Raw genomic sequence first — 27,123 nt, forward strand, 5'->3', positions numbered from 1 at the left:
TGTCCCTTTCGTTGTGTGTCCAGACTAGGGATTCTTAGATTCACTCAGAATGCTGACTCGCCTTGTAGCTAGCAATAAAACGACTTGAACTTGCACAAACAGGAAGCCGGGCTTCGGAGCTGTTTACCTCAGACTCTGTGGCATGGCATCTCCGTGACTGTTCCCTGTCAATATTTACAGAGCCTCCCAGAAGCACAGTGTCCTGCGCAGGCCTGTCAGGTCTCCCGTAAATAGTGCATTTCCTTGATCAAATGCTTGTATATTTACTTGTAATCAGATCCACAGCCCCGGAAGGCAGTTGAATTTTTTTTTCTCCTAGACCTCTATGAGGGCCTTGTTGAAGGTTCCAGGCAGTGGGTGCAGTATGTTGTCCCATCAGCTGGTGCTGGAGGGCGGGTGCCAGTGTTGGGAAGCGGGGATCAGGGATCTGCAGGAAGTGTGGGTGCTGACTGCTTGGGGCGCTGCCAGGCAAGCATTACATCAGCTTCAAGCCTCCAACCGAGGAGGGTGTGGAACCAGAGAGTTCCCGCCCCTCTCGCTCTATCCAGCAAGGTAACTTTATGTGCCATCAGGACTGTCTAAAACCTGTGTTTGTTTTGTGCTTATTGCAAAAATAGTCCATACTTGGTAGAGGACATTGACCAAAGTGCAGAAGCAAAAGGAAGAGAAGGAGCGAGTTCAGCCTGTAAGTCCCGCCCAGGCGTGCTCTGTCTATACAGACTTCCTGTAAGTCCCGCCCAGGCGTGCTCTGTCTATACAGACTTCCTGTAAGTCCCGCCCAGGCGTGCTCTGTCTATACAGACTTCCTGTAAGTCCCGCCCAGGCGTGCTCTGTCTATACAGACTTCCTGTAAGTCCCGCCCAGGCGTGCTCTGTGCTGTGGTCACACTCTGTCATGTTGTGGGATAGTCCTCTACAAGGCTTTGTGAAATGGCCATTGCTGTTCCGTTGTACAGAGGTGCTCTCATGGGCTGGGTGGCTGGCTCTTAAAAAGAAAGCAGACACTTATTACAAAGGTAACGGATGTTAACCATCGGAACGGGATTACAAATTAATCCAAAAAGATCTTATGAGCCATACGGTTTCACCAACCAAAAGAAATCCATGTTACACTTTCTGTATGTATTTTTCTAGTCTTTTTTTTTCCTGTGTATTTATAATAATGAAGATCATTTGAGTTTTTTTCCCCTTTATTTCTTATTTGAAAAAAAAATGTATAATGTAGGGTTAGGGAAGATGTAATCTGAAATTAAATTTTAGCTTTAACATCCACAGTTTTGTTCTTGTTTTTTTTTTTTTTTTTTTTTTTTGTTCCTGGTCACTCAAGAATAGATTAACTATAGAAGAGCTTTGATAATATCTGTTGAATTACATTACTAGAAAGAAAATGTGTAGTTTTTTTTTTCATCTAAGAAATTTCATTGCAGAGTGTGTGGCAAGTGGGGCTGATTTTGTAGTATAGCAGGGTAAGCTGCTGCCTGTAGTGCCAGCATCAGGGTGCCAGTTCAAGTCTTGGCTACTCAACTTCTTATCCAGCTCCCTGCTTGTAGCCTGGGAAAGCAGTGTAGGGTGACCCAAGTGCTTGGGACCCTGCACCTGCATGGGAGACCTGGAAGAAGTTCTCGGCTGCTAGCTTGGTCTGGCCCATCCCCAGCCTTTGCAGCCATTTGCAGGGTGTATGGAAAAAGATCTCTTTCTCTTTGTATAACTCTCCTTTTCAAATAAATAAAGTAAATTTTTAAGGAAAAAAAGTGGGAACTCAATGCAATAGTTCACTGGCTGGATCCTCGCGTTGCATGCCCCAGGATCCTGTATGGTCACTGGTTCGTGTCCCAGCTGCTCCACTTCTTAATTCAGCTCCCTGCTTGTGGCCTGTGAGAGAGCAGCAGACGGTGGCCCAAGGCCTTGGCACCCTGCACCCACATGCGAGACCCGGAAGAGCTCCTGGCTTCAGATTGGCTCAGCTCTGGCTGTTGGACTTGGGGGGTGAACCAGCAGATGGAAGATCTTTCTCTCGGTCTCTCTCCTTCTCTACATAAATTTGATCTGCCTTTCCAATTGAAAGAAATCTTTTTTTTTTTCTGAAGATTTATTTATTTTTTTTTATGACAAAGTCAGATATACAGAGAGGAGGAGAGACAGAGAGGAAGATCTTCCATCCGATGATTCACTCCCCAAGTGAGCGCGACGGCCAGTGCTGTTGGGCCGTCCTCGGCTGCCGTCCCAGGCCACAGGCAGGGAGCTGGATGGGAAATGGAGCTGCCGGGACAAGAACTGGCGCCCATATGGGATCTGGGCGCATTCAAGGCGAGGACTTTAGCTGCTAGGCCACGCCGCCGGGCCCAAGAAATCTTTAAAAAAAAAGCGGAAAGTACAGAAAGTTATTGAGAGCTGTTTGAATATGGTTCTGTGCTCTGCTGTATTTAGTATTATAAATACTTTCATCCTTTATAAAAACTCTAAATAAACCTCAATGGCTTTGAATACACCACTTTGTTTAGCCAGTTCATTAATATTTAGATTACCAGTTTTTTTTTTATAATAAAACAAACATCTTTGAGCTTTGGGCTATAGTTTTGATCATTTTTTTTAAAGATTTATTTTTATTGGAAAGACAGATAAACAGGGAGGAGGAGAGACAGGAAGATCTTGCTTCTGATGGGTTCACTCCCCAAGTGACCGCAACGGTTGGAGCTGAGCCAATCCAAAGCCAGGAGTCAGGAACTTCCTCCGGGCCTCCCACACAGGTGCAGGGTCCCAAAGTCTTGAGCTGTCCTGGACTGCTTTCCCAGGCCACAGACAGGGAGCTGGATGGGAAGCAGGGCTGCAGGGATTAGAACCGGTGCCCATATGGGATCCCGACACATTCAAGGTGAGGACTTCAGCTGCTACACTATTGCACTGGGCCCAACTTGCTGAATTCTTTATTCACTGCTATATAGGTGATTTCCTAATGTTACCATTCCTTTCGTATTTATTGGCAAACCGCAAGGAAGAGCTCTCGCTCACATTACATGTCACTGTGGGCTGACAGGTGGTCCGAGAGCTCCGTATTTGCCACCGTCATGGCTTTTGGTGCTTTTGGCCTAAGTAGCCTTTTTGGCCAGTTTGGAAATGACGTAATAGTTTTGGAGACCATTCTTTGTTTTTTGACCTGTGTCCCAGATAACGTGCTGTTTTTCCTGCCTGTGGCTTGGAGTTAGCCATTTTCCAAGGAAGCCCAGTTGCTCTGGGGTAATTGCATGTAAGACTGACATTTGGGGGATTGTTCTTGCAGGCCCTTTGGTGTGCCTACTTCAAGTCCTGGCTCCTCCCTGTCCAGTGCAGCTTATTCTTAAGCACAGCCTGGGGGACAGCAGGTGATGGCTGAGGCTCTGGGCTTCCTGGAAAGAGATCTCAGCCTGGCTGACCCTGGCTGTTGGATTTGGAAGTGAACTGGTAGATGAAGGATCAGTTCTCTCTGTCCTTTCCTCATCTTAAAAGTCAGAACCACAGAGACAGAAGGTGAGATACACACATGCAGAGGGAGACACACACAGAGATTTGCTGGTCCACTTCCCAAATGGCTGCAATGGTCAGAGCTGGGCTGGTCTGAAACCAGGAGCTAGGAGCCTCTTCTCTGGACCTTTCACGTGTGTGCAGGAACCCAAACACTTGGGTCATCTTCTGCTGCTTTCCCAAGTACATCAGCAGGGAGCTGGATCCAAAGTGGAGTAGCTGGGACTTGAATCAGCAGCCATATGGGATGCCAGCACCAGAGGCAGGGGCTTAGCCTACTGTGCCACCACACCAGTCCTCCAAAATAAAAAGTTTAAAAAAGAAACAAAGAAAAAACAGTTTGAGGGTTCTGTAGCCCACAGTTACTGACTGTGCCTTTTTTTTCCCCCACCTGCTTTTGGGGCTGGGAGATAACAACAATTAGAATAAGATATCAGTGAGTTAATACCGGTAAAGCACCTGGCACTTACCGTAACTCATAGGAGCATCTCAAAAAAATTAGTGCTGTTATGACGCTGCCATTTCAACTTAGTGAAACATTTTGTTTCTCCTGAGCAGGAGGGAAGTCCTGGTGACCTGACTGGTCCCGCCTCCCTTTCCCATAGAGGAGCTCTGGCTGCAGCATGCGTGGTGGCGGCCAATGAACCATTAGTGTCTGTTGACACACCAGAGGGGCTAATGACAGCGTGCCGGCTTCTAGGATCTCTGAGTTGGTGTGAAGTCACTGCACGCTGCTAAGGGGAAGAAATCCCAAAGCAACATGAGCAGGTTGGCATTCTCCACCAAAGAGCAGAGGGCATCCTGCTGCTTTTCAGTAAATGGGTAACAAGATCCTGTGAAATCCCCAACCCGCGGGAAGGGGTGTTGGTGCTATGCAGGCCCCGACATGGCCACAAGGGGGCAGCAGAGGAGAAGGAACGAACGTACACATAGGTCCACACAGGTCCAATTTTAGTTTGTTTTTAGAGGTGAGCGTCCAAATGGCAAGGCCTGGCGTCGTGGTTCAGTGGGTGGAGCCGTTGTCCACGGCATCAGCAACTCATACACGTGCTGATTCAAGTCTTGGCTGCTCCACCTCCAATCCAGCTCCAATCCAGCTTGGGAAAACAGCTTGGGAAAACAGCCGAGGATGGTGTTTTTGGTCCTTTGTTTTGGCCTGACACAGCTCTGGCTATCGTGTCCCTTTAGGGAGTGAATCAGTGGATGAAAGATTTCTCTGTCTGATTTCTTGCTATCTCTCCTTTTCCCTTTCAAAGAAATAAGTGTTTAAAAGAATGAGCAAAAAAAAGTGCTGTTTGATGTGTGACAAGCACAACTTTCAGATGATACTCAGTTGAGAGGGAGAGAGGACAGGGGGCAGTGGGCACCCACCAGGCCACATGACTCTGTAAGTGGTTGCTTCGGCATGTGGAGGTGCCCAGGAGAGGGAGCTGTGACATCTTTGTTGAGAGAACAATATTTGTTTGAACTCCTAACAACCATCATGTACCCAGGGATTTATTTCTGTCTCACCAACCTGTGTCCCTGAACATGACCAAAGCCTACTGACGGCGGATTATTATTGAGAACACTTTACTTTGAGTGAACTCGCACCTGCTGTTTTACTCTCCGAGTACTTGTAACAGTTAAGGGCTGGGCTGGGTCAGGAGCCAAGGACTGGATTTCTCGCATGAGTGACCAGAACCTAACCACTGAAGCGGGTAAGGCTGCCTCCTGGGGTGCCCATTAACAGGAAGTTGGAGTTGGGAGCCCAGAATCTCCACCGTTGGATGTAGATCCCCTAAGCAACATCTTCACTACTCAACTACATGCCCACCTGATCCTACTGTCCAAGGTCAACCAGCGTCCAAAGTCAGGGCGTCATGACTGCCTCGGGAACCTTATCTACTGAACAGACCGTAACAGCATTTACCCCCAGATAGGCTACTGGAAAGCGATGAAGTGTGCCTGCCCCGTAACCGAGTCAATGAATCGATGGCTTGTGTTCCCCTCCAACAAATCCACATGTTAAAGACCTGATCCCTAATGCAACTGGGCGTCTACGGATGTGCTAAAGGTCAAAGGTCAATGAGGTTGCAGATGTGGCGGCTTGAGCCGGTAGACCTTGTGTCTTTCTAGAAAGAGGATGAGACACAAGTGCCTGCTGCCTTCCTCTGCACGTGTGCTACGAGTCCCTGTGAGGAATCGGCCAGAAGGCTGCCGTCTACACTCCAGGAGGCGAGCACTCACCAGAAACCACCTCTGTTGGCACCCTGGTCTCGGCCTCTGTCTTTTAGAACTGTGAGACCACGTATGTCTGCTGTGCACCACTCAGCCTGTGATGCTTTGCTCTGCTAGGAGCCCAGGCTGAGTCTGTGCTTCAGAGGGAGGAAGTACAACCCCTCAAGTGAGTCCCTAAAGAGAGCTGCTAAGAAAGGAAGAGGTTTCTGTGCGCCCAGTGTCCATGACGCATTTGGCTGTCTGTCTCGTGCAGCCTGCGTGTCACCCCTGGACACTCCCCAGCCAGCTCAGTCTCCCCAGAGGTGAGCCTGCTACCTCCTTTTTGGTAATCCTGAGTTATTTGGCTTTACCATGATGAAGGGCAGCGATGCCTTCAGTGTGGCTAGCACGTCACCTGCACCAAGACCACTAAGAGTGCGTATTCAAAACATGGGGGCAGCCTTCATCCCAGACTGACTGACTGACTCTAGGAACAGATGGTATGTCGCCCTGAGTTCTGATGCATGGGGCATGGAGCTGGAGTGAGAATGGGGTGAAGGAAGTCCTTCAGGGTCCCTCACTTCTGTCCGGAGCGGGGTCGGGGACAGATCTATGTTCAGATATTAGTTCAACCACTTTCTAGCTTGGGAGCCTTGGGGCGAGGTACCTCACTGGGCTGCAGCTGCCTTGGTCTTAGAGTGCAGGTAGCAACATGAGCAGGGATATTTTTTGCAGTTGGTACCACGAGTGCAAAACCACCATCTCCATCGCTGAGCTACATTTAGTGAGCGTCCTCACGTGTCACCGTGGCTCCTGAGGTCTGTCGTGGTTCCTCAATTTTGTGTTGTGTCTGGTGTCTGACCTTAACCCCGGTTTCACCAGCTGTCAGTTCTTCCGAGGCCCCTGGAGAGAGAGGATGGGCTGGGACGGTGCAGCTGGATGTGGGACCCCGGGCTCTTTTTGTCCAGGGGAGGGTGATTCTACAGGTTTTGCTCATCACATCCCTTGAGCAACTAATGCCTCTGTCAATTTCAGTCCCCCTTTCCTTGCCAGAAAAGACCTGGACGTGTTCCAAAGGAGGCTTGCCCCAGGTGTGGGAGTGAGGACCCTGGCTCGCTCCAGTGTCAGTGGAGGGGGTTATGGATCTGACAGGAAGAGGAGCTCAGGACTCTGACTGCCAGGAGCTCCTAATCCAACGAAAAATAGGTGAAACCTACCCTCAATGAGTCTCCTGCAGAGTGATGTAGGACCCAAGGGGCAGAAATGTGCTCAAAGTAGTAATAAATCCCTCAAAACAGGTACATGTTGTTACATCAGCCTGGGGCTATATACGGGGCTGAAACAGGCTGCGCTATAGAAAAATATTTTAAAAAACAGGCAAATTTCAAAAATAGTTACAGGAGTTGCATCTGTTTGTTATACCCTAATACTCAGTGGGTTAAAATGCAAATTGCTTTTTATGAGCCATGTGTTAGCGGGATGCCAAGGCACGGCTGATCTTGGCTGGGTTGCTGTAGCACCTGCAGGCCAGCAGAGGGCTCTGCCTTGCTCATCTTGGCAGGAGCAGCCAGGGCAAAGGTACCTCTCAGCCTTACTGTGGCACTGGTGGATGCAGCGCCACGTGTCTTTTGTCCCCCTTTTGGGACTGCTGGACCCCACTCCATGTGTTGCTTCTCTTCCCTGGGCTGTGTCCTTCTCACAACAGCGAAAGGAGCACAAGGGGCACTCTGGGTCCAGAGTGGTGGCTGGAAGGCAGCGCTGTGTGGCTGAGGCATGGATTCAGGGGTGGGTGAGGAACTGGGGACAGTCATGTCATCTCCCACACTCCATGAGTTTTCTTCACCAGCCCCTTTCCTCCCAGGCTGAAGGCACTGCTCTGTCTTGGGAGCTTCTGGAGCTCTCCATGTCTCTCCCGATGCACGTCACAGCTCCTGCGTCTGCGGGTGCACATGTGTGGATGTGTCTGTGTGCAGTTTTCCTGCAGTCCTTCTGGTCTGTGTAGGGGCGGGTCCTCTGCAAGTAACAGTAAGGGAGAGAGAAGAGCAACAAGGGAAGGATGTAGGAATCCAAGCGACAGAGAGGAGAAAAAGCCAGAGTGGAGAAGACCGGGCTGAAGAGAGGCTGAGCAGGCGAGCCGGGGAGCTGAGCGATTGGCAGCTTCCTCCGCTGCCTGGAATACTGCTCCTTCTAGGGCTTTAGTGCAGGCACTTCGGCATTGAGAGAGTCTCTCTATTTTTATTTTGTTTCTATAATGGCTTCATTTTCACTGTGGCAGCCCTTATACGAACAATGACAGTCAACAGACATTTTCTTTGCATCCTTAGGAGGAGCAATGAACTTACCACTTGTCACCACAGCCTCTTCCGCTCTCTGCTGTCGCTGCACCTTTGAGATGAAGAATGCCTTGCTTCCTAATGCGAGAAGATGACGGTAAGAACGGGCCAGTAGAGGCAGGCTCAGAAATTGCTTTATTTGCTTGAAAGAGAGCAAGCTAACTTCCATCCACTCGTTCACTCCCTAAGTCCACAGCAGCTGGGGCTGGTTTGTGGGAGAACCTTAGCAGGTGCCAGGTATACAATCAGGGCCGCCTATTTGGCTGCCAGGGACTCAGGTACTTGAACCGTCCCAGAACAGAGTCCTGGGTCACCAGAGGCATCCTCCCCTCCTCCTGGTGATGTAGCTGCTCTTGGGACAGAGCAGGAGCACTGAGGCAGAGCTGGTGGCCCGACGGAGGGAGCTCTGAAGGTGCCATGGGCCTGCTGCACTCAGCTGCCCTTGCTAATGCCATCCACTCTCCCTGCATTCCGTAGAGCATGGCTGGTGCACAGACGTGCAAGCTGTGTTTGGTGAGCATCCTGACCTGTAGGGCAGAGGATGGAGGTGGACTGCAGGGCAGAGGCAAGTGCCGTGACAGCAGCAGCCCAGCCTCACGGCGTGAGGAGATCACATGAGCATGTGTGGAGGGAAGGGAGGTGGGCGGGAAATTCAGGACTGGACTAAGCTATGGAGCTGGGCCAGGCCAAAGAAGGAAGCCTGGCAGTTGCCACTGATCTTGAAGACAAATCCCTGCACCATCCTGGGCCTCTGTTTTCAAATGTATCACATAAAGGGGTTGAGTTAAATCCAGGATCCTTCGAGTTGGGGTTGGGGTGGAGACAGTCATGGAGAGGTTGGATGGTGGTCCTAGGCCTTTTATTCTCACCTCACCCCCACTGTGCTGCTTTTTCTCCTCCTACCCTGCTCTACTCCCTGGGTCATCTCTCTCTCTCTCTCTCTCTCTCTCTCTCTCTCTCTCTCTCTCTCTCTTAGAATCACAAAGAATCAGAGACTGGAAATGGAAGGGTATGAAACAGGTAGGCTTGGGGAGGCACAAGGACCTTTCCTCTATCACCCTTGTGTGTTGATCTAGGGCTGTCTTCCCCCGCATGTTTCTCTCATGGCGAACAATGGTAGTTGGTCAGTGAGTACACCTGATGTATCGGCCGCAGAGCATTCGAGGAATGAGTGGTCACGTTTTGAAACAAGATTTAGTTATTTTGGAAGTGTGTGTGTGTGTATGTGTGTGTGTGAGAGAGAGAGAGAGAGAGAGCGAGCTGTCTACTGGTTCATTCTCCAGATGGCCAAGCTGAATCCAGGAACCAACATATTCATCTGCATCTCCCACGTGGGGACAGAGGTCCAAGACAGCCACTCGCAGTATCTTCTGCCACTATCCCCAGACTATTAGCATAGAACCTGATTGGAAGTAAAAAAGCCAGGTCACAAACTGGCCCTCAGATGGGATTCTGGCATTATGTTATGTCACAACACTGGCCCTGATTGGCCACATTTATTAGGGCAGCTTAGTGTCTCCCTCCTCACCTGGCCTTCAAGGCTTTCATATCCTTCCTCTCAAGAACCCATTGACATGGGAGGGGGTGTTGGTGCTGCCTCCCACTTGGGAGACATTCAGCAGCTCTTTGCATGGTATCATGCCTGTAGCTTGGTCCCCATCTTGTGAGGGTAAGAGAGAAAAAGGCCACACTGACCTTTGAACCTCCAGAAGAGTGACCTGTGAGTCCACAGTTTGCTGTTGTGGCTTCTGTGGGGTCACCGTCCTGTGAACCCAGCTGTAGCTGGTGGCTCTTTGTACAAAAGATAGTGATGTGGTAGGACACGCACATCTGGTGATCGTGCCAGTGTGTGCGACTCTGTGTGTGTGTGTGTGTGTGTGTGTGTGTGTGTAGCCATACCTAGGAGAGTGTTTTTGTGCCAGTGAATGTTTCCAAGAGGAGTTTGAGTCTGGGTGGAGCAGGGATGTGTTTCTCCGCGTGTGCTGCACTATGGGGCAGCGGTGCCTGCACAAAGTGCTGTAAATGGGCAGGGCTTTGTGGGATGCAGTTCGAGCAGCCATAGAAGCCGAATCACTCACTCTTCCGTCACTCCCTGTTGCATAGTGGATACAGTCCAGCCTCCTGCCTAAGCCATGCAGCGCCCTTGTTCTCAGTCTTCCAGCTTCCCCCCTGCTTCTTTCCTGACATGTCCCTCTCAAACCACTCACGTAGATCTCCTTACCCACAGCACAGTGGGGCGACTGTGGCTCACGGCAGTGTGTTACATGCTTGGTTAACAGCTGGAGGTATAGAGCTGTTAAGCTCCAGACACAGAGAACAGAAAGGAAATGGAAATGCTCGCTGCCTGATTTGATCAGTTTGCATAGTACACATATGTTGGAATATGGCACAGTACTCCATAAGAAGTGACAAGTATTACATATTGGCAAAAATTCTCTGTGCCTTTCAAATAATTTTTAAAGATGTGTTTGTTTATTTATTTGAAAGGCAAAGTGACAGAGAAAGAGAGAGAACTAGTTCATTCCCTAAATGTCCACATTGGTGAGGGGCTGGTCCAGGCTGAAGCCAGCAGCCCACAATGCTAGCTGGGTTTCCCATGTGGGTGGCAAGGGCCCAAGGACTAAGGACATTTTCCTTTGTATTCCCAGGCATTTTAGCAGGAGCTGGATGGGAAGTGGAGCAGCTTGGGGAGACTGCAACCAACACTTTAATATGGGATGCCAGCATTGACAGTAGCAGCTGAACTTGCTGCGCCATACCTATCCCTCAAATGCAGTTTTTAAAAAGGGGTGGGCATTTGGCTTAGTGGATATTTGCATTCTGTATTGCCGTGCCTGGGTTCAATGTCTGCCTCTAGCTCCTGACCCCAACTTCCTACTGATGGGGAACCAGAGGGAACAGAGGTGATGGATCAAAACGAATGGGTTCTTGCTACCCACATGGGAGACCGGAGTTGAGTTTGCAGGTACCAGCTCCAGCCTTGCCCCAGCCTCAGCCATCACCCCCTTTGTGGGTGAATCAGTGGATGGGGGTTCTGTCTGTGTAACTGTCTCTTTGCAAGTCCTCAAAGAACTTTGTCTCCTCAGAGTCTCCTGCACACACGGAGCTTATTCCACTCCCATCCCATTGTGTGCAGCTGACCACTCCCCAGTGCAACATCCCTTCTCATTTCCCACCCATGCCACGCTCATTTTTGAGCAATGAGTGTTCCAAGTTAGTCCTTACTCTTCCCCATCACAAAATGTTTCTGTTTCCCTTGTTTATATTTTCATTTAAAAGAAAAATATTTACTTGAAAGGCAGAGAGACAGAGATGAAGAGGCAGAGAAGTGGGGTGGGGTGAGGAATGAGACGGAGTGAGCAAAAGATCTCCCATCCACTGGTTCACTCCCCAAATGGCTGTAGCAACCAGGTGTTGGCCAGGCCAAAGCCAGGAACATGGAACTCAATCCAGGTCTCCTACATCGCTGGCAGGGACTGAAGTGGGAACAGTTAGGATTTGCATCCAGACACTCCTATATGGAATTGTCCATCCCAAGCAGTAGTTTAATTGCTATACCAAATCCCATTGCCCATCACCCATCTTAGTAAATAATGCTGAAAGAGGCTTAAAAGGAAAATGTTTTATCAGAACTGGATGAGCTCTACTGGGTATCTCACTTTAGGGCAGGAGTCTAACTTTCTTTCAGTCTCCAGCTCAGGTTGCATTTCTGTCTTCCTCCTTTTTTCCCTCTTGTTTATTTTCTCATCTTTCCAACAGCCTGATCGTGATAACCTGCAACTTGATGTTTCCTGTAATTGATTTCTAGGATTTACATGATTGTTGGATGTAGCCACTTTCCAAATGCTAAACAGATGGAAGGACTCGCAGACATCCTATAGGAGAAGACACATCCCTTTGGGAATTATCCCTGAGCTTGGGGGGTTACCGTGTATCACAAGAGCCCAAGAAGCCACAGTGAAGAAAAGATCATAGAAGAGATCATCAGTTATGACCATCACGAAGTTGAGGACAAGCTTTCCATGAACAGCCCTGCAGTTGGCCAGCTCTCCTGACAATACCTGTGGTGTTTGTGATGGCATGTCAGTTGCCTTGGTTAAGAATGTGGGAACTGGGAAAGGATCACAGAATGCTGTGATGAGAGAAGGGGTTTTAGTGTATTTAAGAAATGGTCGAAATGTGCTGATTTGAGGATGTTGTACCTCTGGCCCATCAGGAAATGGGGTCACTGGCCAAAATGTTTTGCTCAGGGTTGAAGGCAAGCCTGGCATATGGAACTTGGAGTGTGAAATTTGGATAGTCTTGGGCAAACAGCAAACAGAGATGGACTGGTCAATGTCAACAGATCTCTAATGTTTTCTTTTGGGAGATTTTTTAATCCATATCCTCTTACCACTGCAGTGTGGAAACCACAAGAAGATTACGGTTACTAAGAGAGAGGGTCCTGCTCCATCAAGGGGAGGCAGGCTGAAGCCCTAGCCTCCTGGTAGTCTTGCTTTGTTGAAGGGGAGTGAGAAGAAGACTTCATGGGGAGACCTATTGATGGATCAGGAAAAAGCATAGTTTGAATCCCCCAGTGTGCCATGCCTGGCCTCCCCTTGGCTCTAAGCATGGGCAAATCCAGGCAGGGGCTGGCGTGCGGCACTGGCCAGGCTCTATGCCCCTTTGGAAGCTCCTGCCTTAACTCACAGGGTCTACTCCTCCAGTCCTGTTCCTGCAGAGAGGGACTTCCTAGGGTGGATGCAATGCCTTGGGCCCTGCCCATGTGGAACTGGGCCAAGAAGACAAAGCACAGCTGTACTAGTTGTGAATTCTGGGTAGACCAAAGTCCCAGGGGTTTGAAGGGTCTACAATGACCCAGGGCTTGAAGCACAGCAGTTACCATGACCCCAGTGGTCAGGCTTGAGGAATCTCCTCTTCCAACTCAAACTCTTTCTGCACGTGCTATAACCATAACACGCAGCAGTCAGGATAGTAACCCTACCCAGCCACATGCCAGGCCAAGCATGCTAATAGATTGGAGCAAAAATGAACTGCGTTCACCACAACCCAACCTCTGAACAGAGAGGACTCTGAAGCAGCCCCATAGCTGCCTTAGCTGGGTCTTATTGCTGGATCACCTTGGGGTTCCGCCTTCCTCTGGAATGGATCCAGCTGTCCAGTCACTTATCTGTTCTTAAGCAATGACAAGGAGACACTCAAGCCAGAAGAATACCGTGGCAAGGGCCAGGCAGAGTCGTCCTTACCAGTTCACACTCGGATCTCAGCAGCCTTCAGGCAGCCCTCGCTGGCACCCTGACCCCTGGACAGCAGAACCGAGCCCGGGTCCGCCTGGCCGCCTCTTTGACCTCCTTGTTGCGGAGACTGTAGATGAGTGGGTTGAGAGCTGGAATAACAAGGGTGTAAAACACGGATGCCATCTTGTCCGTGTCCAGGGCATAGCTGGAGCTGGGACGCAGGTACATGAAAATGAGTGTCCCGTACAGCATGGTCACAGCCGTGAGGTGTGAGCCGCAGGTGGAGGCTGCTCGCCAACGGCCCTCGGCCGAGCGCATGCGGATCACAGCCCGGGCGATGAACCCGTAGGACACAGTGATGACCGACACCGTGGCCGTCTGGATGAAGCCACAGACGGCAAAGAGCAGGAGCTCATTGAGACTGGTGTCACTGCAGGAGATGGCCAACAGGGGCGGGATGTCACAGAAGAAGCTGTTGAGCTCCCGCGAACCGCAGAAGCTCAGGCGGAAGGTGAAGGTTGTGTGGACAAAGGCACTCACTGCCCCACCCAGCGCTGATGCCCCCAGCAAGGCCAGGCATAGGCGCCGGGACATAGCTATGGTATAGAGAAGAGGGTTTCCAATGGCCACGTAGCGGTCATAGGCCATGGCTGCTAACAGGCAGCACTCGGCGTCAGCCAGCCCAGCGAAGACAAACATCTGGACGGCACAGGCTGTGTATGGGATGGTGGCACGGGGCAGCAGCAGGTCCACTAACATCTTGGGGCCGATGGCTGAGGAATAGCAGGCGTCCAGCAGGGAGAGGTTGGCCAGGAAGAAGTACATGGGTGTGTGGAGCCGGGCATCCACACGGATCAGCAGCACCATGCCTGTGTTGCCCAGCAGGCTCACCAGGTAGACGGGCAGGAATACCAGGAAGAGGGCGATCCGCAGGTCCCAGCGGTCCGTGATGCCCAGGAGGATGAATTCAGTAGGTACAACCCCGGTCAAGGTGAGGTTCTCCAGGCTCGCCCTGCTGGACAGAGACTGAAGCAGAGGCAAGGCAGGAGGGCGATGAGAAAAAGGCACCATCATCATCAAGGAGAAATCATTGCGCGCTGGACAGCAGGTGGACTTGGGGGTCAGGACCACAGAACTATTGTGTGACCTCGGACACACCACGGAACCTCTCAAACCATTCTTACTACACTGCAGTAACCACCATGAGAGCCAGTGTTTGCCAAATTTTTTTCCCCTGTGCTGAGAACTTGACCTGGCACCCAGCAAGTGCCCAGCCCGTAACTGTTCCATGATAGATAATTGTTCCATGACTCCATGTACATTCTTTCTCCCTGTGTTCCAGGGAGCAAGGGGCAGAAAGACTCTCCTGGAACAGAGAACAGCTGGCTTGTGTGTGCCTGGGGGGAGGAGGGACATCTTTCCTTTGGAAAAAGATCCAGGGAAAAAATGGTCTCTTACGAGGGTTCTTTCGAAAGTCCAAGGAAAATGCACATTATGAGAACATTATGCATGGATTTTAATTTTTTTGTGCCAATATAAACTTGTTTTAAAATTTCATTTCCCACAGACTTTGTGCAGTCCCGGCCCATCTCAGGGAACCAGCACACAGTGGGGAGAGCAGAGAAGGTGGCCAGCTTCCTCAATGAAATGCTTCATCTCTGACCCTCGGTGTTGCGAGGGGGTGGGGAGAGCTGCAGGTAGAATGACAGGAGGTGATGCGTGTCACACCTCTGACACAGGGCCTGGCAGACAGCGGGCACTTAGTAAAGCTCCAAGGACTTGAACTGAGTTGGATGCTTTGGCTCAATACTGGAAGGAAGCAACTTAAAAAAATATATATGTATGCCATGTATTTAAAAAAAATCTCAGATAAGGGATTTTGCATATTGTTTCTTTTTTAGAGATTTATTATTTATTGTTATTACAGCCAGATATACAGAGAGGAGGAGAGACAGAGAGTAAGATCTTCCATCCTGTGATTTACTCCCCAAGTGAGCGCAACGGCTGGTACTACGCCAATCCGAAGCCAGGAGCCAGGAACTTCTTCCAGGTCTCCCACACGGGTGCAGGATCCCAAGGCTTTGGGCCGTCCTCGACTGCTTTCCCAGGCCACAAGCAGGGAGCTGGATGGGAAGTGGAGCTGCTGGGATTAGAACCGGCACCCATATGGGATCCCGGTGTGTTGAAGGTGAGGACTTTAGCCACTAGGCCTCGCCGCTGGGCCCGGATTTTGCATATTATAACCACAACTAAGTGAGTAATACCTGAGGAAACAGATATGCTCACATAACGTGAATAGTATACAATGTATGCATAGATACGTCACAGAATACTCCATCAAATGTGTAATTTACACATGCATGTCAAAAAGGAATACAAAGCATGAGGTAGGGCCCAGCGCAGTAGCCTAGCAGCTAAAGTCCTCACCTTGCATGCACTGGGATCCCATATGGGCGCTGGTTCGAATCCTGGTGGCCCTGCTTCCCACCCAGCTCCCTGCTTGTGGGCCTGAAAAGGCAGTAGAGGACAGCCCAAAGCCTTGGGACCCTGCACCCATGTGGGAGATCCAGAAGAGGCATTGGACTCCTGGTTTCAGATTGGTGCAGCACCGGCCATTGTAACCACTTAGGGAGTGAATCGGCAGATGGAAGATCTTCCTCTTTGTCTCTGCTCCTCTCTGTATGTCTGATTTTCCAATTAAAAAAATCTTTTTTTTAAAGCATAAGGTATTTGTATGTGAATGCATGGCAGCAACATGATAAACCTAGCTGAAGATCCCCTTATATTTTGGAGACAATGGTGAGGCGAATATAAGGGAATTTTCAACCAGACCTGTTAAATATCAACGTTGGAAATATAGAAGCAAAATCATGTTATAATTCTAGAGTATATACATTATATTTGGTTTCTTATCAGTAGAAAAAGGATATATTTTTAAAAATTGGATTGTGCTATCATCTTTTCCAATTTGCATGTTTTTATGAAATAATAGACTGGGTCCTGTGTGCTAAGCATGACCCCTGTTATTCATCTCTGCATCTCTGGGCTCTGGTGTGTGATCCGTGGTCAGCATGCGCTGGCCGAGAATGCGCAGCAGGGAAATGATTACTGACAGCTTGGGTGCCACCACTTTCTGGTGGAGCAGCTCACATCACTTCCGTCAGCCCAGGTTTCTCTTTTCTGGAAGGTTCTGAGAGGCAACAGGCGTGCAGTAAGGGGCACGGAGCTGAGTAGTGATGACCCTTTTGCTCTTTAAGAGATGTGCGAATCTTTGGGGAGTGCCAGTGACTTCCTACAAGGCATCGCTTAGATGACAGATTTTGACGCCCGCACACGCTGGTGAGATTGTGCAAGTGGAAATACAGACTGGATGGTTCTCACATCTGTGGTCGCCCCGGGTCTTAGTCTGTTCTGATTGCTCTAACTAAGGATGATAGCCTGGGTGGCTTCAACAACAGATGCTTGTTTCTCTCCCTTCATGAGCTGCAGTCTGTGGTCAGGGAGCTGGTCAGAGCAGGTGGGAGTGAAGACCCCCTTCTCGAGCTGCAGTCTGTGGTCAGGGTGCTGGTCAGGGCAGGTGGGAGTGAAGACCCTCTTTGTGGCTTGCAGATGGGCCCTTCTCACCATATTTTTGCATGGTGGAGAGAGTGGCATCCTCTTCTAAGGGCATTAATTCCATCACAAAGTCCCAGCCTGTCTAAATCCTATTACCCCCAACAAGCGTTTTGCCTCTACCTGTCTTCATGTTTATTATAGGTTAGGATTCCAATAATGAGCTTTTGGCAGAACACAAACATTTAGTTCATAGCACCTACTAATCCCACTTCTTGGTGGGATGAGCGTCCAGGGCTTGCTAGAATTCAGGGCCAAGCAGAAATGTTTAACACACTCATGGGAACTGGATCAGCCTGTATGTTTCAATATAAGGAAATCTCAAAAGGCTATTGAGAAATGTTCATATTAATTTATTTGTGATTGACAACAGTCATGTACGTTTATGGAGCACAATGTGACATTTTGATTAATGTATAAGTGCTAAGAGATTCAATCAATTTAGTGAACACATCCCTTACCTCACTAATTTATCATGTTTTGGTAGTGAGAACACACACACACAAAAACTACATTGAAAGTGATTTTAGAATATACATGATTATTAACTGTGGTTGCCAGGGGGGATTTTAGAAAGTCAATGTCAGAGGCATGGAATAGAAAGGTGGTTCCTAGAGGCTGCAGTCTGTAATCATTTCACTGCTTCGCATTCTGAACCAGACCAAGGATTACACACCAGGGTTCAGTTAGACTGTAGGGGGCAAGTTCTGGTGATCAATGCATTGCACTGTTTGGTGCTCCACTGTTTTACAACTACTGTACCTAAGTGTTTGTCTCTCCCCTTCTATCCCCTGGGCACCTGGATGTCTCTGACCATGCCTAAGTCACCTCTTTGTCCTTAGGGATAAAGGGTTTTAGGGTATCTTCCCTTCTGCTTGGTGGGAGTCACAAACAAAGGTATGATAGGGGTCTAGGGATCCCGGGGAGTTCTAGGCAGCTCCTGGCTGACCCCTTCTGCAGGGAAAGCTGACATCACTCACCTTCGCAAAGTGAGGATAAGAGCTGCTTTGAGTGTCTTTCCATTTCTCCATCTGTAAAATGGGGACAACAAGACATTAGGGATTTTTCAGTCACTTTGAAATTTGGGGATGCAAAGGTCGCCCCAGAAGCAGTACACAGGCATGTGTGTGTTTGCGCACAAGACACAATTTTCCATTCACTTCTGGCTCATGCCTTACTGCGTGTGGCAAGCAATCCTCACATTCTAGGCTGGGGGTGTGTGGGCCCGGGCAGAACCTGCCACTGACGCAGGTGTGCCCTTGACAACTCCTGAGAGCTAGAGAGGAACCAGAAAACTGTGGGCTTCACGGCCTGCAGGTTCCTGGCTCCATTTGGCTAAACCCCATCTCTTACCTTATCCAATCCTGCCAACATTTTCTGTCTGACTCTGTGTTGTTCTTCCAGTATCTGGGCTTAAGACTTCTTCAAGTCTTTGTATCCTTGTATGTATACGTGCGTGCATGCTTACACTCATTCATCCACCTGTCTACTCAGTGGATAGTTATCAACGCACCCACTGTGACACAGGCACATATGAGCACAAGGAATACCAGTGTGAATATAACAGGTCTGTCCTTGCTCTCACAGAAGGCGAGGGCTCTTTTTTTTTTTTTAAAGATTTATTCATTTTATTACAGCCAGATATACACAGAGGAGGAGAGACAGAGAGGGAGATCTTCCGTCCGATGATTCACTCCCCAAGTGAGCCGCAAGGGGCCGATGCACGCCGATCCGAAGCCGGGAACCTGGAACCTCTTCCAGGTCTCCCACGCGGGTGCAGTGTCCCAATGCATTGGGCCGTCCGCGACTGCTTTCCCAGGCCACAAGCAGGGAGCTGGATGGGAAGTGGAGCTGCCGGGATTAGAACCGGCGCCCATATGGGATCCTGGGGCTTTCAAGGCAAGAACTTTAGCCACTAGGCCACGCCGCCGGGCCCAGGCGAGGGCTCTTAAACCAACCATCACACATATGAACTCGTAAGTGGACATCCATGTAACCTGTAGGAGAGCATGGGGTCTCTCACTCCACCTCTCTCCCTAGCTTGCTGAATGGCCTCTAATGTGCCATGTGCTTGGCTGGCATGCTGTCATTAACACACATCTTTTCCTAGGCAGACACTTTCCTATGTATCTGTTCCTGGAGGCATAAAGCCAAGCTCAGAGAAGGATCTTTAACTTTTGAAGGTGACTTGAAGCCCATGCTCTGCTCTCAGGCCGCCTGCCTGACATGCCCATGTACTGATTGATTGCTCTGAAAGACTGACATCAATGGGCCTGAGCCCCATTCATGCTTTCTATATGAACTTCCCAGCTGTTCCCATACTTACCACATCACTGATTCTCTACTTGGCTTCTTGAGCCAAGCCTTGTTTAGTCATTTTACTCTCATTGTACAGCAAATAAATCTGAACTTCTTGGCCAGACATTCCCACAGAGCACTTGTCCAGCACTGTTCATTCTGTGTAGCCCTTCGCTCTGGTGCCAACATCTTATTCACTTTTCCCTCTGTCCTCAATGCTAGACGTGATTATCCCCACGTTTTGAAATTATTGCTCTTGTCTTGAATTATATTCTTTCCTTTCACCTTCCTGTTCAAATCTTACTGCTCTCACTCTATCTCTTTCCTTCTCCTTCTTTTTCTCTTTCTTCCTCTTCCCCTTCTTCTTCCTCACTCCCCAAATGGCTTTGATGGGCAAGCCAGACCAAACTGAAGCCAGCAGCTTCTTCTGGCTCTCCCATAAGGGCACAGAGGACCAAGCCCTTAGGCTCATTTCTGCTGCTTTCCCAGGCCCATCAACAGGAAGCTGGACGGGAAGTGGAGTAGCTGGGACTCCAGTGATACCCATGTGGGATGCTGGCATCACAGGTGGTGGCCTTACCCTCTGTGCCACAGTGCTGGCTCAATATTGTATTTTCATGTCCTATTTAGTCTTATCTATGAATCCGTTCAGTCATTATAGTCTACCTTGATTAAATGCTAAGGAAAAATGTTTTCTGCCACAGTATCCCTTTAGTTTTGTGTACTCACTTCTGCTACAGATATTCTGATATTCTCACAGGAAATTACATCCTGTAGTTCAACATCAGGTAACATCACCTGGGGTAGCCCAACACAGTTTTATGATTGGATCCTTTAGGCCAGAGATGGAGAGTTTGCAGCAAGCTGAATGCTATATCCCCATCCAGTGGTCAGGGTACACATGGCAAATCAGTCACACTACTCACTCTCACTAAACTAATGAGTCTTGGAGCCCTTCTTGCTGAAGGGTGTGTGGGAGTCCTTGCCTAGGAGCTGGGGGTGGTAGAAGGAAGCATCATGATTGCTATCCTTCGCATAGGTACATGCTTCCCTGGGGGCCAACCTTGCTTGCCCAAGTCTGAATTTTTCATAGCTTTTCCACAGGAACAAAGAATTAAGAAAATAGATTTTATATCAAGAATAAACTAAAGTGGGCATGAAGCTAAGGATTGGCATCACAGTACAGCAATTAAAGCCATTACCCATGACACTGGCATTCCATCGGAGTGCCAGTTTGAGTTCTGGTCATGCCACTGCCTCTCCATCTTCTACTAATGGCCTTGGAAAGCAGTGGAAGATGGCCCAAGTATTTGGCTCCCTGCCGCTCAGGTAGGAGATCTGGATGAAGCTCCTGGATCCTGGCTCAAATCTGGCTGTTTTGACCACTTAGGGAGTGAACTAGCGCATGGAAGATCTCTCTCTATTTCTCTCTCTCTTTCTGTCTCTCCTTCTCTCTCTCTGTAATTCTAAATTTCAAACAAATAAATAGGTAAATAGTTAAAAACGAGAAATCAGTCTTTTCTCCATCGCACTCTCTCTTTTGGCAGCAATACAGCACACTGCATGAATCACAAGGGGTTTGACTTCTGAATAGGTAAATGAAAATACATTAAAATAATTTAAAATGTTTAGTTGTTAAACTCAGTGTTACAAATAAGACTATGTAGTTTTGTATTCATGTGGGAATATGTGTTGAACACTTCCCTTGAAGAGGAAAAGCTAGGCCGAATCTATGTATTTTATTTGATAGATATTGTCAAATTCCTACTAGATGATGCTGTATCTACTTATATTTCCTCTAGCATAATAATATGTGTTTTTCAACATTTTCCATGTTTTCAGACTTTAAAAATTAATTTAAAATCTAAATTGTATATGTTTATGGTATAACGTGGCGCTTGATATGGATATACATTGTATAACATCCAATCAAGATAGATACGTTTATCTTCTTATTTTGATTTCTTCAGGGTGAAAACATTGAAAGTAATTTCTTCTAGTTTGTTTTCAAGAGAAATATACAGCTATTTATCATTACCTATAGTCACCCAGTTCACGCACTGGAACACGGAATTTCCTTGCTCCTATCTAACCAAAGCTCAGCACTCATCAAATGGTTAACCATTCCCAATTGTCAGACTTGCAGATATTTGCCCAACTGGTAGGAAAAAGTACCTTATTGTAGTTTTAACTTCCATTTTCTCTCTCTCTCTTCTTAAAAGGTTTGTTTATTTTTATCAGAAAGGTAGATTTACAGAGGGAAAGACAGACAGAAAGATCTTCCATCCACTGGTTCACTGCCAAATGACCACAAAGGCCTGAGCTGTGCTGATCTGAAGCCAGAAGCCAGGAGCTCTTTTGGGCCCAAGGACTTGAGTCAATCTGTGCTGCTTTCCCAGGCCATGAACAGGGAGCTGGGTGGGAAGTGGAGTTGTTGGGACATGAACTGGTGCCCATATGGGATCCTGGCACTTGCAGGTAGAGGTAAGCCAGCTGTTGTGCTGGCCCCTCCAGTTCTTTTTTATCAATCACAATGAATATTATTTCATAAACTTAAGAATTACTTGTATTTATTTTTGTGTAAGTTCTCTGTTCACATTGTTTGCCAGTTTTCTGTTAAATTTTTGGTTCCTGTTACTATTAATTTGAAGAAACTAGTTAATGTGGAAATCAGGTTTTTGTGATATAAATCATATATATATATATATGTATATATATATATGCATAGGCATCTATTTTGTTACTGGTGCTTTATTTGCTTTTTTTGTTACTGAAACCTGGAATTGAAACTATTATTATTACTCTCTTAACTTTATGGCTATTTTTTCTCTACAAATGGTATATTCCTATTTTATGTAGTTGAACTTATTCTTATTTTGTAGGTTGTCAATATAGGGTCTACATAGAAGCCCACTTTCCAAGATTACAAAAGTATTCTTATAATATTGCCATGATATAAAGCTAAATATTTTACCTGTCTATTTTGGTATCTATTTAGGTGAAAGTTATAAAGTGAAGATTGTCACTTACTATTTTTTTTTTTCATTAGACGAATAAGCAGAGAGTGGAGGCAGAAGGTGACTCAGAGTTCAACGTCATGGTAAAATTGTGAGGCATGTCCTCCCTTTGGCAGTATCTCTTCCACTGTTAATGCCAAGCATCTGGCACAGCCTGGCACCCACTACATGCTGCCTTCAGTCCTTCTAGAGTGATGAAGGCAGTTCTCTCATATATTTGTTGGAACCAGGGGATTCTTTCTTCCATTCATTTCTACAACAATTGGACTCTAGTCCACCCATTCCTACCATTTGGATTAGGGTGACTGACCAACTGTCCCAGTTTGCTAGGAAATGTCCCAGGGTTAGCCTTGAAAGTCTTGTGTCTTAGTAAGTTCCCCTACTCCAGGCAATCCATGTGACTGGTCACCATTGCTGGGTAATACTGCTTCTCCAGGAATGCAAGTAGCATGTTCAGCTGGAAGCCTGTGTGAGACTCACTTCTCCCATAGAGGAAAATTTCACCTTCACGTGCCAGACTGCCCATCTCTGGGTCCACCTGTTGTGGCTTCTAGCCTTTGTTTTCTCTCTGCCACTTCCTTTCCCTCTCTGGTTTGGGGCTGCCTGGCCTTGTAGGTTAAAACAAGAAACACCAATGTATGGAGAAGGGAAGAGGCTTGTCTCAAGACACCTAGACATGAAGGTATGAATTAAGGTTTCTTGGCTACCCAAATCCAGCTCTCTTCCAGTAATACTGTATTTGGGGAGAGACTTTACTGAACTCTCTTCATTGACCACCAAGCTGGTTGTTGGCTTCTGACTGCTCCCTGTCCTTACATGTTGAGATTGAACAACCTTAAGCAGACCAGTGGTTTCCACTGTACCTATAGATTGGTGCCCAGAAATTCTGAATAACTGTTTTGCAGTTGGGCTCAGAAATCTGCTTGAAAAAAAAAGTTAGAGGTGTGCTTTTGATTGGTAGCTGATCAGTCTTTATGAACATGACCTGGGATGAAATGTAGTGACTACTTCATGAGGACTGGGAAGGGGCTTGTTTTTCCGGTTTTCTGTTGGGGCTGTGGGCATTGCACTCTAGAGCTGCACTCAGACCGTGGTGTTAGTGGACAGCATTCTCAACTTGGACGTCCTAGGAGCCCAGCCTTCTGCAGGATTCTCCTAGCCTCCCCCTGCTGGCTCCTCTCTCTCTCTGCTGAGTTCTTTGTTTGGATCCCTGATCTTTTCTCAAGTATCTACCAGTGCATTAAAATCTGGTGATGCTGGTCTCCTGGCATCTCTCAGTCTGAGCTCACTCCTCCCTTGTGCGCAAAAGTTTACTCTGTGTGGGTGCAGACACCAGCCGCTGGTGCAGGGTTGCTGGGTTTTGAACTTACCTAGAAAGAGGAGGTTGAGGGAACAGTCCCACCAGTGGAGCAGCATGGGTGTGGAGCAGCACGGGGAGGTGGTAGGGACGTGCCCGCCACAGAGGCAGGAACACAGGGGCTTACAGTCTTCTTGGTCCCCGAGGAAAGGGTCCTCTCTATCGTCCTCTTCTTCCTTCCCTCGAGTCCACAGAGACTCTCTCATGCCCCAAAAGGTCTGTGACAGCAGGTGGCAGGGGAGTGTTGGGATGACTCACTCTTGGGTCCTTTGGGAGACTGGAGAAGTTTGGCTGAGTGGGTCCCCAGGCTCCGTGTGGGGAACACAGGCCCACTACTCCATCAAGGAGTCCCTGTGGCTCACCTTCCCCAACTGTTCTTTGGGATTCACTATCTTTTGGTACCTTCCTACATGAATTCAACTTCCTGTGATTCTCCTGATGCCACAAACTGCAACTTGTACCTAAAATGTCCTGCTTCTTCTTTTTCTGCCTGGTAACACTTCTTTTTTTCTTTAAATTAAAACATTTATTCGTTTATTTGAAAGGCAAAAGGTAGAGCAACAGAGAGGGACATACACACACAGAGAAAGACAGAAATACATATTTCTTCACCTTTGTATCTATCTATTATCTATCTATCTATCTATCTATCTATCTATCTATCTATCTAGATCTAAGATACATCATCCATCCACAAAGGGCTGCAACAGTTAGATTATGCCAAGTTTTTTTTTTAACATTTATTTTTATTGCAAAGTCAGATATACAGAGAGAAGGAGAGACAGAGAGGAAGATCTTCTGTCTGTTGATTCACTCCCGAAGTGACCACAGTGGTCAGTGCTGCACCGATCTGAAGCCAGGAGTAATGGCCAGTGCTGCACTGATCTGAAGCCAGGAACCTGGAACCTCCTCCAGGTCTCCCACACGGGTGCAGGGTCCCAAGGCTTTGGACTGTCCTCGACTGCTTTTCCAGGCCACAAGCAGGGAGCTGGATGGGAAGTGTAGCTGCCAGGATTAGAACCGGCACCTATATGGGATCCCTGCGCATTCAAGGTGAGGACTTTAGCCGCTAGGCCACCATGCTGGGCCCTCGGCAAGGTGTAAGCCAGAAGCTAGGAACTCCATCCAGGTCTCACACATGGGTCACATGGACGCATGTGAAATCCTTGGGCCATCCATTGACTCCCCAGGCACATTAGCAAGGAGCTGGATTGGAAGTGGGTTAGCTTGACTTCAATCAACACTCTGATATGGGGTGCTAACATCCCACATGGCAGCTTAACTTGCTTCACCATGACACTGGCCCCAGTACTTCTTCTATGTTGCAAAACAAACTCAACTGTCTTCTCCAGGAAGCCCTCCTGCTTCTGCCTCAGTGAGCCTTTTTCCGTCTGTGCATCTTTTTAAAAAAAGATTTATTTATTTTTAGTATATGTGCTGCCGAAGCGAGCACAAGATTTATTTATTTTTATTGGAAAGACAGATATACAGAAAGGAGGAGAGTCAGAGAGGAGTATCTTCCGTCCTTTGGTTCACTCCCCAAGTGGCCGCAATGGCTGGAGCTGAGCCAATCCGAAGCCAGGAGCCAGGAGCTTCTTCCGGGTCTCCCATGTGGGTGCAGGGTCCCAAGGCTTTGGGTTGTCTTCAACTGCCTTCCCAGGCCACAAGCAGGGAGCTGGATGGGAAGCAGGGGTGCCAGGATTAGAACCGACACCCATATGTGATCCCTGCTCATTCAAGGCAAGGACTTTAACTGCTATGCTATCATGCCGGGCCCTGTCTGTGCATCTTGAAGTAGCATGTCTAAAAGCATGAAGTTGATGACTGTGTTTCATGCACACTAAACTAGAAGAAACTTGAGACCTAGGCCAGGCATGAAGGAACAGCTCAGGAAACTCAGTCAGAACTCTTGGAGACTGGCTCAGGCACATGGGACTTTTTAAAGCCCTGGGTGTTTGAAATCACTTGGAATTTTTATCTAGATGTGAGAACTAGATGAGAATGGGGCAGAAGTTAGAGCCGACTGGCTCAGGCTGTGGAAAGTAGATGGCCAACGGGATGGGAAACTAAAACCTAGAGTCACTTGGCTTGCACATTATTTTGGGCATTTTAATCCCTGTATTGCATATATACTGATCAAATCACCTTTCCCCTTTGACCAATGGTTGAAACCTTAGAGTGTCTTTCCTCTATTTCTTCATGAACTATGTAGTAAGTTGTGAACTCTAACCACCCCACTATGCTGTGTAATATACCAAGAATTATACCTTTGAGCTAACTCCCAGTTGGTGCCTCTTGTATAAATTCCTTCTCGCCCCTCGACCCCTCCCATGCTCTGGTAATTGTTACCCTCTCTTAGATGAAACATGACAGAATGAGGGCACTGAGTGGTCACTGGCTCACAGGAATTCTGAAGTCCTTTTGTGCGAATTCACAAAATTCCCTCTTCCTCCTCCTGGAAACCCCATCCCCCATGTGTTCTGGAAGTGAAGGTTGGATATTTTCCAAAGTCAACATGCAGAATTGGAACAGTAATCAAAGCAGGATATTCTGCTTCCTTGTGACACCCACTGGGATCCTTATCAAAGTGTAAGTGGTATGATATCCTATAGATGGCAATTAGCAGGCTGGTGGTGTAGCCTAGCAAGTTAAGCTGCTTTCTGCAGTGCTAGCATCCAACATAGATGCTGGTTTCAGTCTGACTGATCTACTTCTGATCCAGCTCTCTGCTAATCTGCCTGGGAAAGCAGCAGAGGATCACCCAAGTCCTTGGGACCCTGCATCCATATGGAGACTGGAAAGAAGTTACTTGGCTGCTGGCTTGGGCCTGGTTCAGCTCTGGCCATGGAGGACACTAGGGGAGTGAACCAGTGGGTGGAAGCTCTTTCTCTGCAACTTTACAACTCTGCCTTTCAAGTAATAAAATGAATATTTTTTTAAAAAGCAGGCCTGGTGCGATAGCCTAGTGGCTAAAATCCTAGCTTTGCATCCCCTGGGATCGTATATGGATACTGGTTAGTGTCCTGGCTACTGTGCTTGTCATCCAGCTCGCTGCTTGTGGGCTGGGAAAGCAGTAGAGGACGGCCCAGGGCCTTGAGACCCTGTGCATGAAGGAAGTTCCAGGCTCCTGGTTTTGAATCAGCTCAGCTCTAGTCGTTGCGGTCACTTCGGGAGGGTGCCAGGAGCCAGGAGTCTCTTCTGGGTCTTCCACATGGGTGCAAGGTCCCAAGGCTTTGGGCTGTCACCAACTGCTTTCCAGACCACAAGCAGGGAGCTGGATGAGAAGCAGAGCCTCTGGGATTAAAACCGGCACCCGGTACGTTCATGGTGAGGACTTTAGCTGCTAGGCTACCGTGTCAGGCCCCAAAATAAATAAAATCTTTAAAAAATGGCAACTACAAAGAAATGAAGCTTAAGAAGAGTGGGCAATCTTTACAAGAAATGAACAAATGATCATTTTTAAAATTGATGTCAAAAGCAAAACTGTGTGCCTAGTTGTTGGTGTTGCCCTAACAATAATGAAAAAAAAAAAAGATCTGGAGTGTCCTTATCATTCAGAGCCTGCTATGCTCA

General features: G+C 48.1%; 1 protein-coding gene across 1 annotated transcript; it reads right to left on the reverse strand.

Annotated features, from left to right (window-relative positions):
• Positions 1–13,285: 13,285 nt before the first annotated feature.
• LOC101533123 (olfactory receptor 5C1) lies at positions 13,286–14,430 on the reverse strand. Its single transcript, XM_004593719.2, has one exon. It carries the CDS (start codon positions 14,341–14,343, stop codon positions 13,303–13,305), a length of 1,041 nt encoding a protein of 346 aa, XP_004593776.2. The 5' UTR covers positions 14,344–14,430; the 3' UTR covers positions 13,286–13,302.
• Positions 14,431–27,123: the final 12,693 nt, after the last annotated feature.

The sequence above is a fragment of the Ochotona princeps genome, chromosome 14, assembly GCF_030435755.1.
Source record: "Ochotona princeps isolate mOchPri1 chromosome 14, mOchPri1.hap1, whole genome shotgun sequence".
NCBI lineage: Eukaryota > Metazoa > Chordata > Mammalia > Lagomorpha > Ochotonidae > Ochotona > Ochotona princeps.

Bases quoted from the DNA above. Each gene is read 5' to 3' on its own strand.
- LOC101533123 (XM_004593719.2), bottom strand. From the start codon at position 14,343: ATGATGATGGTGCCTTTTTCTCATCGCCCTCCTGCCTTGCCTCTGCTT.